The 14,862-nt window shown below is 41.0% G+C and overlaps 1 protein-coding gene across 3 annotated transcripts in view; it reads right to left on the bottom strand.

The window, feature by feature from the left end:
• mad1l1 (mitotic arrest deficient 1 like 1) overlaps positions 1–14,862 on the bottom strand; it is a 1,010,048-nt gene that overhangs the window by 427,603 nt on the left and 567,583 nt on the right. For all 3 annotated transcript variants that reach the window (XM_078558544.1, XM_078558545.1, XM_078558546.1), the window contains exon 16: positions 10,393–10,597. In XM_078558544.1, the coding sequence (XP_078414670.1) occupies positions 10,393–10,597 (205 nt within the window). The remainder of the gene's footprint in view (positions 1–10,392; positions 10,598–14,862) is intronic.

Below are 14,862 nucleotides of genomic sequence, written 5' to 3'. Positions count from 1 at the left end.
CCCCTGTTGAAGATTCAGGGCACACCTATAAGTCTAAGGTGTAGAAAAGTTAAGAAATCTGATCACGGTTGCACAGGTGAACACATTTTGTCACTTTACAATCTGAAAATATATTCACTTTCACTGAATAATGTATAATGGTGCGTTTCAGCTTCATTTACAGGCTTCGCGAGTCAGCCCTCTGCAACCGCCCCCCACAACTAGCAATTCAGCTGTACGCAGCTAGCCCACAAGTGATTTTGGAGGGAGAAGTTATATGTGGCAAGGCCTTTCAGAGCCTCGTGCAAGCACTCTCTCACGCATATGGATCCTTCCCCAATCACACTCATCTCGATGTCCTGAGCATTTTCAATGCTGCCTGCTGGGGTTCTATTTCAGTCGTCCATCTGAACTGACCTGCACCTCCGCCCACGCAATGATCACACTCCCATGCAGCACCTGTTCTCGCCCACCACGAGTCTCGTTTCACTTTCGATCTAACAAGCATGGTAGTGGTACATTTTTTCATGAGGTCTCCCATCCTTTCCCCTCCCCAGTCACTCACTTCCTTTCCCCACCACTGTCGACCCCCCAGCATCACCTGCCAGCCACAACCCTTTTCTTTCGGGGATGTCCAGGTAAACATGCACCTCCCCTATCTTCCCAAAAATCCCACCCCCGTCCATGTTAACCTCCCCGATCTCTTCCTTCCCACCCCAGGGTCTGTGTCTGCCTCCGAGTACCCACCAACCACCCTCACCATCCTTTCTACCAACTGTCGCACCCACACCCTCCCACCCTACCACCTCACTCTACCCTCAGTCATTCTCACCATTCTATCCTACCACGCCAACCCTCAATTTGCTCGCAGGGGGCAGTCATCGACTCCATTGACACCTCCTTTGCACATTCATCTGAACAGCCCTCCACCGTAATCCTCTCCCACCAAAGACTCCTTCACCCCTCCCCACCTTCTGAATCCTTCCTCCACCCTTACTCTTACTCCTCTCCAGACCCCTTCTGCCAGCCTTACTTCTTCCTCCACCCTTAATCCTTCCTCCAGCCTTACTCTGCCCAGCCAGCCCACCCCCTCCCCAACTCCTTCCTCTCACCGGACCCCTTCCCTTACACCTTCCTCCACGCTTGCTGTATTCTCCCCTGTGCTCCCTCCCCCCCAACCTCACCCCACCCTGGACACCTTTGTCTCCTCTCCCAGGCTCACTACCGCCTCACCCCCACCGACAAACCTTGCTCTCCCAGTCAAACTTAGACCTTCTTCTCCCACTTCCCGGTGCATCTTCCTCTTCAAAACACAGCTGGACCTTCCTCTCCATCCCCTCGATGATCATCAGTTGCAGACCATGGCCAAGGCACTGAGCAGACACTCAACGGTGACGTTCCTTCCATGAGCTGTTTTGTGGCAGAGCCATGTCCATCAGAATCCACCCAGCAAGTGATGGATGTTCCCCCAGGGTCCCACTGCTGTCAGGCTCCAACATCTTCTGTTCCTTAGATGTCCTCGATGTGAGCAAGGCCCTGTTGGTAAGTTCCATCTTCTGCACATCACACTTGTCAAGATGTGTTCTACAGCTGCATGTATTTCCGCCGATGTGCTCAGATGATCCAGTGTTGGGGGATGATTGCAGCAAGCTGGGTTTATAATGATATGCAGATGTATTACAATGAAGTTCCCAGCGTTCAAAGGTGGAAAACGCGGCCTGCCATTGATGGGCAGAGTGGACAACTGCAAATTGGTTTCACGACGTTGTGAAACCGATTTTTGACCTTTTCGCCATATTATCTGTTCATGCCACCAAACACACCCGACACCAGCAGGCAAAGAAAATTATGCCCAGAGAGTAACATATCCAAATTTTCTGAAGATATAAAGCCAAGTGGGACAGTAAGCTGTGAGGAGGATACAAAGATGCTGCAAAGGGTTAAAAACAGGTTAAGTGAGTGGGCAAGAACATGACAGGTGGGAATATAACGTGGGCAGTGTGTTGTTCTTACGCTGATAGGAAAATAGGAGAGCAGAATTTTTTTGAAAGTAGAGAAACTTTTAAATGTTGATGCTCAGGGAGATTTGGGTGTCCTCGAAGAAGAAACCCAATTAGCATGTAGGTATCTTGCAAGCAATTAGGACTGCAAATGGCATTATGGCTTTTACTGTAAGAGGGCTAGAATAGAAGAGTAAGAAAGCCTTGCTATAATTGTGGAGGGCTTTGGAGCACTGTGAATAATTTTGGTCTCCTTATCTAAGGAAGGATATATTTGACTTGGAGGGAGTGCAGCATACGTTCATTGAATTGATTCCTGGGATGACAGTGCTGTTCTATGATGAGAGGTTGGGTAGATTAAGCCTTTGCTCTCTGGAGTTTAGAAGAATGAGAGGTGATCTCAGTGAATAATAAAGATTCTGATGGGGCTTGACAGGATAGATGTTGAGAGCTTGTCTGCCCTGGCTTAAGTCGCAAGGTAAGGGATTGGTCATTTCAGACTGAGATGAGGATGAATTTCTTCACTCAGAGTTGTGAATCTTTGGAATTCTCTATCCCTGGAGGAGCCATATGGACAACTCCTGTTCCTATGTCTTATGGTCTTAAGTCTTTGTCCACAATTTTAAGTCACTTTATAGACTTGCAACACCTCTAAACCTTCATCCTTCTGTTCTCTCACTGTGCATTCCCCTCTCTCTTGTCCAAATCCATGGTAGAGCTGTAAATCAATCTGGCAGTGTTCTTTCCTCATCGATCTTCACAACCTTTTCCTATGCCTTCCTTTAAGAGCAACATTTACAAAAATATTTCCAAAAGGTAGAGGATGGAAGGATGGTAAAGGAATAGTCAAGTCTAGAGATGACAAAAGCATGAATGAGACTTTCAGGAGTAAAGGTAGGGAAACAGCAAGCACAGCTATCGAGGTAGTAGTAGGCAATCTTTCTGATGAAGGTACCAAAGAGAATACAGAGATGGGGGAGGCTTTAAGGACTTCACCCACCATTGAAAAGAGTGGAAAGGTGTCCCAGTGTCAAGGTTAAAATTTCTCCTCAATGTGCCATTCACGAAAAGAAAACAAATGAATGACCTTTCATCTTATTGCAATTTGAGGAACAATGCATTTTGGTGTGTGCACAATGGTTGCCATATTTGCTTCCATAAGTCACTGCATTTCAAAATAACTCAGTGAATTCCTTTCAGACGTTCATGAGAAATGATAAATGCAATATAAATGCAAGTCTTTCTTTCCAACATTTTTTATGTGGTTTCGCAGTGAGTAATCGATATACTGACAATTTCATCTACAACTCCAACTGATACAAGTATTATATTTATCTACTATCCTGGCTAGCTCTATTAAAACAGACATCAATAGATACTTTTAGATACCTACATTTATAACTACATTAATTGAACACAGAATTTTTACATCATTAAGATAGAATCTCACTGAGCCATTTCTGCAAGAGGAACAGTTAAACACCAAGTTCTGGAGTACAGGATTACTCGGAGTTTATCACGTAAGAAATTGTTTTCTGCTTTCTGGGAAGCATCTATGCTCAATTTAGCCCTCCAAGATGTCACTCCCAGTTATATTTCAAAATCTGACATCGCCTTAGCTTCAGCACCACTTTGTCAACCCATAAGTGAATCAAAGCATGTCTTTCCTAAATATATCTACATGTTGTTATGACCAGGTGAGAACTGGTTTTCCTCTATACAACCTCCTCGGTTGTTCACAAAAAAGGTTTAAGTTTCTTTTTCCCGAGGATATGCCTTTCCCAAGACAGATTCTATTTCACAATTTAAGCTATGAGCAATAAAGAGCCAATCAAAACAAGGTTTTCTTGAACAAAGAAAGGAAAAATTTATTAACCTCTAAACCCAAGAAAAATAATAAAAATGCGACATCAAGCACTCGGCCCTCATTCAGTCATTAGGGTGCACTCATACACACACACGCTGCTATCAGAAATTAGGGGAATTAGAGTCTAATAAAAAAGATAAAATAACATATGGTTAAGTGTCCTTAGATTGTCCTTGAGGCACAGATTTTAAACGTTGCATCAGATTTAGGTTAGCTGGTTTCTTGTTTGCGGTGAGATGTAGAAGATGTTGCAATTATTACGAGATCTTGATTCACAGGTAGGTTTTCTGGTAAAGTTGGCTTTTTGAACTGGGCAACACGCTTATTCCAAATTAGAGAGAACGCCCTCAGCTTGTTGCATTGGTTGAAGACTTTCTTGATACCGCTTGTGTCACATGCAATCTCTCTCTCTCATGGCTGGGAGCCTTGCCTTGAAATATTTCACCCATTGCGTATTTCCAAGAGATTTTGGGTGTGCCTGTCTGTGGCAGCCATTGTTTCAACATCCAGTACTTTACATTTTTAATGTTTCTTCCTTAGAAACCTTCCTTAGGTTTCGATGGGTGTCTGGATTATAGGAAATACCTCTATCTTCACACTCCCGAGGGTGATTTGTTGGTTTATCACCTTCAACTTGGAATGCGGCCTTCTATTTTTAAGCGGTTTGCTCTGTTTCAGTTCACATTGTAAAATTTCCAGTCAGTTGAATGTTGAAAAATCATATTTTCAGAAATCAGTGGCCTCGTAACAATACGCCCAAAACGAGAGAAGATGAAGAGTAGAAAATAAAGGAAAATATCTAGAAATACACTGGTCAGGAGACATCTGCAGTAACCAATCTCTGCCTTTTTCAGATAATATGTATTTCTAGCATTTTCTGCTTTGTAGTTAGTATTAACACCACTGTGGCAGCCAACAAATTGGATGTGTGGCATGACTTAAGGCAAGGCTTACAAAAGTCTGTTTTACAGGAAGTAGATTTGATTTACTCAGCAAAGGGAGACTAATGAAACAAAATTGCTTTCCACCTGACCTCAGAATTGATGGACCCCATATCCTTGTGCTGGTTCAAAGACACAAGGGTTTCAAACCCTGTTGAGTTGTGAAATTATGCTGCATAACTAGTAGCAATATCTTCACCCCTAACACAATCAGTAACAACAGTCTCAATGAGCTACTCCTGTCATGGCAAGCCTCTGCCTGTGGCTGACCTCAGGCTTGGTGCTTGCCCCCTTTATACTTCTGGGTGCACGTCAGTTTCAGGCCTCAATGACTTTCCGCTGTGCACTCGCCCCCTCTAAGTTGCCAAGTTCCAAACGCTGCATGTGACCCGTGCACTGCTCGGAAAAAGTCTTCTCCTAGGAAAACGGCTCTTTAAATACTTCAATTTGCTTCCTGCCTCACCCATGCAGGTGGCTAACAACCTGCCCCTGGGAAAAACGGGACGAGGCAGGAAGACATCAGGATACTGGCATGACAGCTTTTTCCCCAATTTTCCAGCCTCCAACAACCTGGGGAAATTCCCCATCCTGTGTCCAAAGTGACAAGTGCCAAGGTACCTGGTATGTTTAGAATGCCACAAATTACTATCCACCTACCCCTATAAGTTTGTGTTGCCTTTTAAGTTCATAATGTCACATTTTAAAAATATTAAGATGGTCAGCAGTCAGCTTAACTCAGTGTTAGTGCTCTTGTCTAAATTAAGACAGTTGTGAATTTGAGGCACACACCAGGGACTTGGCTACTAAACTAAGAGAATGTTGCATTGTCAGAAGTGACACCTTTGGAATGAGAAACTGAGCTGAAGTCCAGTTTGGCTGATGAGGTGAACGTTGAAGCTGAAATGGGAAGGTTGTATCGTTGGTGTTCTGGAAGAAAGGCATCAAATGGGCTGAACCTAGCTTGTTTTTTTGGCATCATTCATTCTCTATCTTCCTTGATAAGGTAAACAAGAATATAGTCAATCAAGTCATATATTGGTCTATATATTTTGTAGGGCATGTGAAATTAGTTGTATCACACTATTCTGAAATGTTAAAACTTCTTAAAATTATAGATTCACAAGTAACCAACAGATTGACAGGTTCATTAACCAACCAGGTCTGAAAAACAGACAAAAAACAATACTCTGGTAGGAAATAATTATTGCAAGAACTGAACAATTAACAAAACTGATCAAAAAACAAAATACAGCCTTAAATCCTGACAATTCTCCAAATCCTTGATAATGTATATTATGTTGTTTCCATGTGCTGTTTCTGTACAGCTCTTTCAACAATTTTGCTTCTTTTGTTCAGCACTTTAAGCTGTTTATTATAATTACATAAATCTGCTTGCTTTAATCTGTATTGTTGTTTTACAAGGTAGATTTGAAACACCATGTCGCAGTGCTGATTAACTCTATTTCAATGCAGCTTATTAAAAACAATCATAAAATGCAAACTCTTTCCAGGGGATTTTTCTGTTAATCAGTATAAAGCTTCAGGATGAGCAACTAATTGTTTATTTCTTTAAAAAATTCATACACATAAATTTTCTTTGCAAACCATTACACTGAATGGTGCTGATAACACTCGCTGGTACCTCCATTACCACACAATTGTACAACTTGATAAAACAAGCATTCAGGTGTCAAGTCATCTTGTCTCATTTGCACAGTTCTGATCTGGGAGGAATGCAATATTATCGTAGGAGAATGTCACAATTTTACTGAACAATTTGGGGGTCTGGGATGGGGATGGAATTTCTTTAATTTACTTTATATTTTCTCGCATTCCCCCTCATTCAGGCCTCCTGGGTTACACCACATTGCCCAAATAGTGATGCTTCCTCATCATCCAACAGCAGTTCTGCGAGAGCAAACCAATATGATTCTTTCTCCAGGCAGGAAAACGCCTCACTCTAATCTGGCAACTGTGGTTGAGAAATTAGTGTGTGGGGGACTGCTCTGCCACTTTGCAGCACCAAAGAGCTAAATCACTACGCCACCTCAAAAGTGAAATTTTGCTTCCAAATAACTGCAATTCTTCTTGAAATTCATAGCAGAATGAAGATACATGAATGGATATCAACAACAACTTGCATTTATATAGTACCTTTGACATAGTAAGAATAGTCCAAAATATTTAGACTGGAGAAAGGTATATAGGGGGTTTCCCAGGGATCAGTACTTGGACCTCTCCTTTTCTTTTTATATATATGATACTTAGATTTGAGTGTGCACAACTTAAAAATTTTCAAGTTACGCAAAACTTGGAAATACTGTGAAGCGAGGAGGATGGTGATAGAAATTTAATGCAGAGAAGTGTGACGTCATACATTTTGATAGGAAGGATGAGGAGGGACAATATAAACTAAAGCATGCAATTGTTACGACTGGGATGGGAGGAGTGCACAGTTGATCTAGTCCCCCTACTCCACAGGTTGCACCATTAGTTTAAAAGTTTGATTCACTCGTCAAAATGGTCAATCATTTACCTTCGCTCCTGTTACCCAGAATAAAAGAGATTTTAACCAGGCTTCTTTCAATAAACAACTAAGTTATTAGTTTATTATAAAACCAGTCTTGTCGAATAGAAAGGCAAAGCTTATTAACATACAGTATGGAATATGAAAGTATACTAATTACTCTTTCAAAATATCCTAAGTCACATATACACACAAGCGCAAGAAATAATAAAATTAAAATAGAGGAACTCTGCCAAAGTTAAAACTCAATGGCTCAAGAGAAAAGGAAAGATGGTAGAGTCCTTGAAATGGCATCCAAGTTATACAGTTGGTGTTTCAGTGTTGATCTTTGAAACATTTGATGACTCTTGCACTGCTTTTCAGGCAGACTCAAGGAACACTTGCAGATGCTCTATTCCATCACATAGCAACTTAGGAGCTACGGACTGGCTCTGGACTGCAAAATTTCACAAGTAGTTGGTCCTTTCTCTTCTCAAAGCAAAACCAAAACCAACTTTTAAACACAGTTTTTGTTTTTTTCAGAGCCATAAACTACCATGTGACCCCTTTTATATACAGTTCACCAGGGTCAAAAGGTTTCCAGCTTCTTTAAAACTGCTTAATTACCTTTTCTTGTCAAAGAATGGTTTTTCCAGGAATAGCAATCAGAGTCCTGCATTAACCCTTGAAGGGATAGTGTCTTTAAAAACACAAATTCTTCCAGAATTTTCTTAGTCCTTGAAGGTGAACCATTTTCTGTGATTAAAGTGTTCATGACACAATTCTAAAGGGAGTACAGGAAGAGAGACCTGGAGGTATATGTGCACAAATCATTGGAAGGTAGCAGTGCAGGTTGAAAAACGGTTTTAAAAAAAGGGCATTGGGAATTCTCACAAACATTGGTTCAGCCTGAACTGAATCATTAGGTCCAATTCTGGGCTCTGTACTTTAGGAAAGGTGTGAAGGCTTTGAAGAGCATGCAGAAAAGATTACTTAGAACGGTTCCAGGGGTGAGGGACTTTAGTTAAATGGATAGATTGGAGAAGCTGGGGCTGTTCTCTTTAAAGAAGAGATGGTTGAGAGGGCATTTTATAAAGATGTTCAAAATCATGAGGGATCAAGACAGGGTAGATAAAGAGAAATTGTTCCCATCGATGGAAGGCTTGAGAACAAGACAGCAAACACAGATTTAAGATGATTGGCAAAAGAACCAAAAGCGGCATGAGGAAAAACGTTTTTACGCCATGAGTGGTTAGGATCTGGAATCTGCTGCCTGAGAAGGTGGTGGAGGCAGATTCAATTTTTGTTACGAAACTCAAATTACCTTAGTGTTGAGCTCGGAGTTCGGGAACTTCAAATCCTGACGGAGCTCAGACTTTCTGCACATGCGCAGGCTGGGAGCTGGCTGCACATGCAGTTCAGCATCTTTACATTCTTTGGGTCCAGCGCACGCCCTGCACACTGGCGCATAAAGAGAAAAGAAAAAGGGAGTGAAAAACCCAGGTCAGGTGACCGGGTGTGCAGCGGTATAGCCAGCAAGTGTCCCAGCTAGGGTACAGTGAGAGGCCCCAAAAAGGGGAGAGAGGACAGGGAAAGGTCCGAAAAGGAAGTCCCAGAAACAGAAACAAGTCCCAGTTAAGAAAAAAAAGCAGAGAAACAGGATCCAATTAGAGAAAAGGCTGCAAGAGCAGACTTTATGTGAAAGGGGCTCGGGAGAAGCCCTGGTAATCAAGAAGGGCTCAGGAGAAGCCTAAAGGTCAAAGAATGCAGCCGAAGGTTGGTGTTTCCATGCTGCAGGCTGTTGGGGCAAAGGTACCCCTTTGTGGCAGTGGCATTCTGCTCAGCATGGCCGAAGATCCAAAGTTCTGCTTGTGAGTTGGTGCCTGAGTGTAGACTCTGGAATCCAGGGAAATGGAACCGTGGGAGACGAGGTTGAAACCTTGCGAGGTGGGCCGTTGATGAAGCAGTCTGATTTGGAGTGACTTTTGGAGAGAATTCCAAGATGAGATCTTCAAAGGTGAAGACTGGAATCCCTTGTGAAAGAGATGGAGTTTCAGTGAGATTGGTTGACTCACAGTGTTAACTGATGTCTGGGTGGCTTGTTGAGAAATCCGGGGACTCTTTCTGGGTTGCATTTGCCATTTATTGTGTCGCATGGTGTGTTCGATCACAGTTGGCTTGTTAATTCATACGCACCTCATACTTACCCTGAATGTTAGCATATGATAGATATTGTAAATTGTTTTATCTTTCTGACCTTGTACAGTAATGTTTATTTTTGCTTGTTCAAAACCCAAGGAATCTCATGGCTTTCTTCACTGAACAAGTATTTTGAATCTCAAACTTTGTCTACTTTAAACAAAACGTTATTGGTACCTAACTGGATCTCACCAACAACTTGGAGGTCTGGTCTAGGATAAAAAATTGTAGTTTTCAAAAGAGAATTTGAAAAGCACCTGAAGAGAACATTTGCAGAGGTACAGAAAAAGGGCAGGGAAATGGGACTAGCTAAGTTACTCATACACACAGCTGGTGTGAAACTGATGGGCCAAATGACTATCTTATCTGCTGGGGCCATTCTATAATTCAGAGGAGCATTATCAGACAAAATTTGAACTGCATAAGGAGACATTCGGAAGGTGTAAGTTTTAAGGAACATCATAGCGGGAAGAGAGGTGGAAAGGCAGAGAGGCTCAAGGTCGGAATTCGAGAGAGTAGGGCCTAGGTAGCTTAAGGCATGACTGCCAATGGTGAATCAAAAGAATTCTGGGATGCGCAAGAGGCCAGAATTGAAGCTAAACAGTGATCTCAGAGGACTGTAGGGTTAGAGGAAGTTACAGGGCAAGACAAGGCCATGAAGGGATTTGAACAAAAGAATGAGAATTTTACAATCAAGGCTTTGCTGGACTGAGAGTCAATGTAAAATGAAGAGAACTTGACGTGAGTTACAGTATGGACAGTGGTTTAAGGATGAGCTCAAGCTTACCAGGGGTGGTAGGTATGAGGCTGGCCATCAGAGCACTGGAAGAGCCAAAACTAGTGCACGATGATGGTTTCAGCAGCAGATGGGCTGACACTTCCACTCAAGTCAAAAGGTACCTGCAATTTCCTGAGATGGTGGCAGATTGGTTCGTGACCCCACTTGTTCAGGGACTGCTCCTCCTTCCAGAATCCGCACCCGTTCTCGGAGATGTTCGCATTCTTCTTTTAGACTCTTCTCCTCTGCGATGCGATGCCCTTTTGCCAGGCTCCAAGGGTTCATACTCAAATGAAGCACCTTTGTTTTGGTGGGATCATAATCACCCTGAAAGACAGGAAATCTCCTAATTAGTATTACATGGATGAGAATCCCAAGTCTGGCACTAAAACATAAATAATCATTTTCAAATGCAGCTAATGTATCAAAATGCAGCAGGCCAAATTAAACACAAACATTACAAGGGTCAGAGCTACTTTTCAACCATTAGCATATCTAACCTGCTCATAGTGAATCTTATCATTGCCGATTAATCCTATAAGAGTTTAAACTACACTGAGAACAGTTACAAAAGTATTGTTTTATCCCACTTGTTAAGTTCCCAGGGGATAATCATTCTAGATATTAAAATAAAACAGGGCACATATAGACATCAACACACCCAAGGGTTCAAAAAGCCATCTCTCATATCAAAGTACAAACAACTGCATGTAAATTTACTGTTCTGCAGGTGTTAATATAAGGATGGCCAGGATAGTCTGCTGAGACTGCATTTCACAGTCACACCAAAGGAAACAGGCTGCAGGAAGGTTTCTCTCATGGCAAAACCACGTAGAGGTTGCTCATGCTGAAATTCCCTCCCTAAGCCACACAATTTCTCTTCTTTAAAATCCAACTCTATGGCTAAGCTATGGGTTAGCTCTCCAAATATCTCCTTCTGCACCCATTTTGTCAGAATATGCTTCTCTGAAGTGCCTTAGGACATTTGATAAAAATGTTATGTAAGATGTTGATGTTGTTCTATTTATGTTCCCTCTTTGCAGATCCTTCAGCCACCGGTAACATCCTGAACCCTCCCTTCAACATTTTAAATCAAACAATCCTTAATTTTCTTCCAATTTATGAAAGCGCCTCAATTTCTTCGTATTTATAATTCCTCTTACTCGGCAGAATACTACTGCAGTCTGGTGTTATCTTGACACTGAAATCCACTATTAAAAAGAAAACAAATAGGTATCAGAGGAGTAGAACATTTCTATTACCAATTCAACATATTTTAGGCAGTGCATGGTGACAGACCGATTATAGTGTTGGCATCATTTATAGCCACGTAGTTTAGATATGTAAGATAATAGATGGCTGGCAGCAACTTACAAGGCAGTAATTCAACTGAGCAGTTCAGATGACGTCAAACTGTAAAAGCTAGGCTCCAGTAATTTATGAGTGTCAACAGAGTCAGAAGATTGAGTTACTGGTTCAACTCCATGCCTGGCATTTGCTACTCTTTTATTACGTAGCCTAAATTTACAAAAGACGATGTTAATTTTTGAGTTACCACTACACAATGGGTGTGTGGAGTGCAATGGAGACATCAATCTGAAGTGAAAGCAAAATAAACAGGACACTGACAGCAGATCTGACAGCTTGCGCATTTCAAGTCTGTGACATCCAACACTGCAGTAATATCAAAACACCCCAGCAAAGGGAGGGGGTGGTGGGAAGGGGGTTTGTGTTGGCTGAGCAACAGATTTCTTGAAATACATTAAACACAATATCTAAAGAGATTTGAAAACACACTTTGCTACTTATTACTTTTGATAGTAGTTTATTTGATAAATATATATTTCAAATTATTGTACCTGAGAGTATTACAAATTAGGCTACAAATATTAATGCTTCGATGTAAAAGGTCATTGGGAGCAAAACTTACCAATGCACAAAATTACTGGCCCTTTTTACATTGTCAATGAAAATGTAATGCTCAGGTACTTCTGTTAACATCAACCATATTTCAGGCATCACTTTTGGAATGACTAGAGGGAGGTTAAATTTTAACAACACCAATTGTGATCTATGTGATCAAGTGGGCAGTGTCAGTGTGGGGGCTCAAAATTAAATCACATTTACAGCAGCTTCAAATAAGTTCAGGGTTTCATTTATTCAGGTTTCCAGTGAAAAATTAAGTGCCCATCTAATTTGTAACCCTAATAAAATATCCAGACAGTTATGCAACATAATATCCCAGGAAAACAAGGCTGTATAGGAAGTTAACAGGGGTTAGAGAAGAAATATCCCTGCATTTCAGAAGAAGGTTTTTGAACCAGATGTTCCTGAGGTACAGATTCTGAAAGATATCAAAGGAGGAAATTGTTAGGCAAACAGTTATGCCCTTCTTGCAACATGCCTGGAAGGTCAATTCTTAAAAAATACTCTCCCATGTAGCACTCAACGTCAGGAGAGTGGTTTGGAGTTAACCTGAAGAAGCTGCTTCTTTTTTGGGGAAAAACAAAAGGTTATTCTGGCAGAGTCAGACAGGCATGAAACAGTCCAAAGGATAAAATTTAATTTCTTGTAAATATTAGAAAATGATATAAGTGTAAAACAACCTCACAATGCTCCAAATTACTTCAAAGCTTATGAATTATTTTTGAATTGGAGTCATTATATGTAGGAAACATGAATTTAGATTCAATTCATGTTGCACAAATTGTGTTGTAATCTTTACCTATCTATTCTAAAAAAATTCAAAGTAGGAAGTTGATAAGGTTTCCTCTTTTAAATAAGTTACAAAGTAATCAACCTCAAGATTCTTTTGAAACAGCCGGATGCTGATTACATCAGGGTTAACAGGGATGCATTACTCAGACCAACTTCGTGAAGGAACTTAACCATCATTGGCAAGGAGATACAGTCATTAACCAGCAGGATTTTGCGTACTCATCAATTCAACTGGGAATGTTAATATGGGTTCTGTCCAAATCAAGCCACTTCAATGATATCAACACTCGCCATCTAAAAACAGATATTCAATATTGGACCTTAAAATGTTAAAGTTAATGTAAAGTATTTGTAATAGATTTTGAAGGAATAGCAATGGAAATTTTCCCAAATAAGCTAGCTGGCAAGTTAAATCTCTGGGAACATGGCCAGTATTCATTTTTTTTTAACATCACAGGCTGCGCCAAGATATGCTTCCATGACCAGGAAAGATGCTGATTGATGTTAACAAAATGACAGCCATTTGTTGAGAGATCTGCCGCATACATCAAAGGATTAGCTCTCTTCTGGCTTTGAGACTTGACATGTAAAGAGCTCCAGTAAGCTGCCAAAAAGAAACCGTATAGGTACAAGTGATATTTAAGAATTTTTCTCTATAAGTAAACAGGGAAAGGGGAGGGAGTGTAATTCTTCCTTCCTCTCCCCCATCCCCAGGAGTAAAACAACTCTTAATTCTGAAATTAATTAACCTTCTCTTGCTTAATCCACTGATTAGATCCTTTGCTATAGCCACATCAACAAGAGGCTGTTGCTGAGTCTAAAGTGTGGCTCTGAACAAGGTTAGTCACCTGATACATCTGGCTACATTCACAACACATTGTGCATATTTTACAAGATGCTCTGTGCACTCCAAATTGACTGTTGACAGCTTGTAGAGCACAGTACTGTAGGATTGTTCTATTTGTTTTGCTCACGTGAGGAAAGGAACCCCTGATCTTGCTTAGTCAAATGCAACCTCAAATTGAATTAGGGTGGTAGAGTGACAAGATCACCTGTCACCAGCTGCTAACAGCAAAAATTTTAAGCAAACCTTTGAGATTTATCCGACATCCTAGTTTTATCGTCCTCTACATTACCCATTTTTTTCACCTGCTGCCCCCCTCACTTGCACTCAGCTCTGCCAAACAAAAGGCCCCAGGCTAGTTAAATTGCCACAAACAACACAACTCTTGATGCTAAAGTCTTGCATTCTGCCATTTACATTTGGGTACATTTATACATTTGGTTGCTATCAATGGCCTATCCCTTCTGAAATACAAGTAGGGTTTTTGTACAAAATGATTAAATCTGAATGTTACAAGGTGACACCAAAACAAAGGGGCTCATATCACCATAAACTACAAGAATAAAATCATCTCAATCCATCATACTAAATTATGACCTCTTATCTATCATTTTTAATAGCAATCTGTTATATTTCCTCTTTGCAGTACAAAGTGAATGGTGTTCATGGAGTTGGTCATTGAAAAATGTTATTAACCTTTGGTGATGTCAATTGTAGTAGGTTATAAATCCAAATTTTGTTCACAACAATTACAAAGTTATTGATTATTCAAGGAAAAACCTGGATTTATTTTGCACTTTCCTCAAAATCTCAAAATGCCCAAAAGCACTTTACAGCCAATGAAGTGCTTTTGAAGTCATCGCCGTTATCTGAGAATAAGTAAAATCAGTAGAACTGGACTTTGATTATAGGGTGGAAGGAGGGAAGTAGGCCTGCTGGGAGTTCAAAGGCATGCATTCGCCCAGCACCACAATCTTCATACAGTAGTTAAGGAATTAGTACTAGAGGTTTCCCATTCCCTAAGAGAATA

The sequence above is a fragment of the Cetorhinus maximus genome, chromosome 15, assembly GCF_964194155.1.
Source record: "Cetorhinus maximus chromosome 15, sCetMax3.hap1.1, whole genome shotgun sequence".
NCBI lineage: Eukaryota > Metazoa > Chordata > Chondrichthyes > Lamniformes > Cetorhinidae > Cetorhinus > Cetorhinus maximus.
This window is presented reverse-complemented; position numbering and strand designations above follow the sequence as displayed.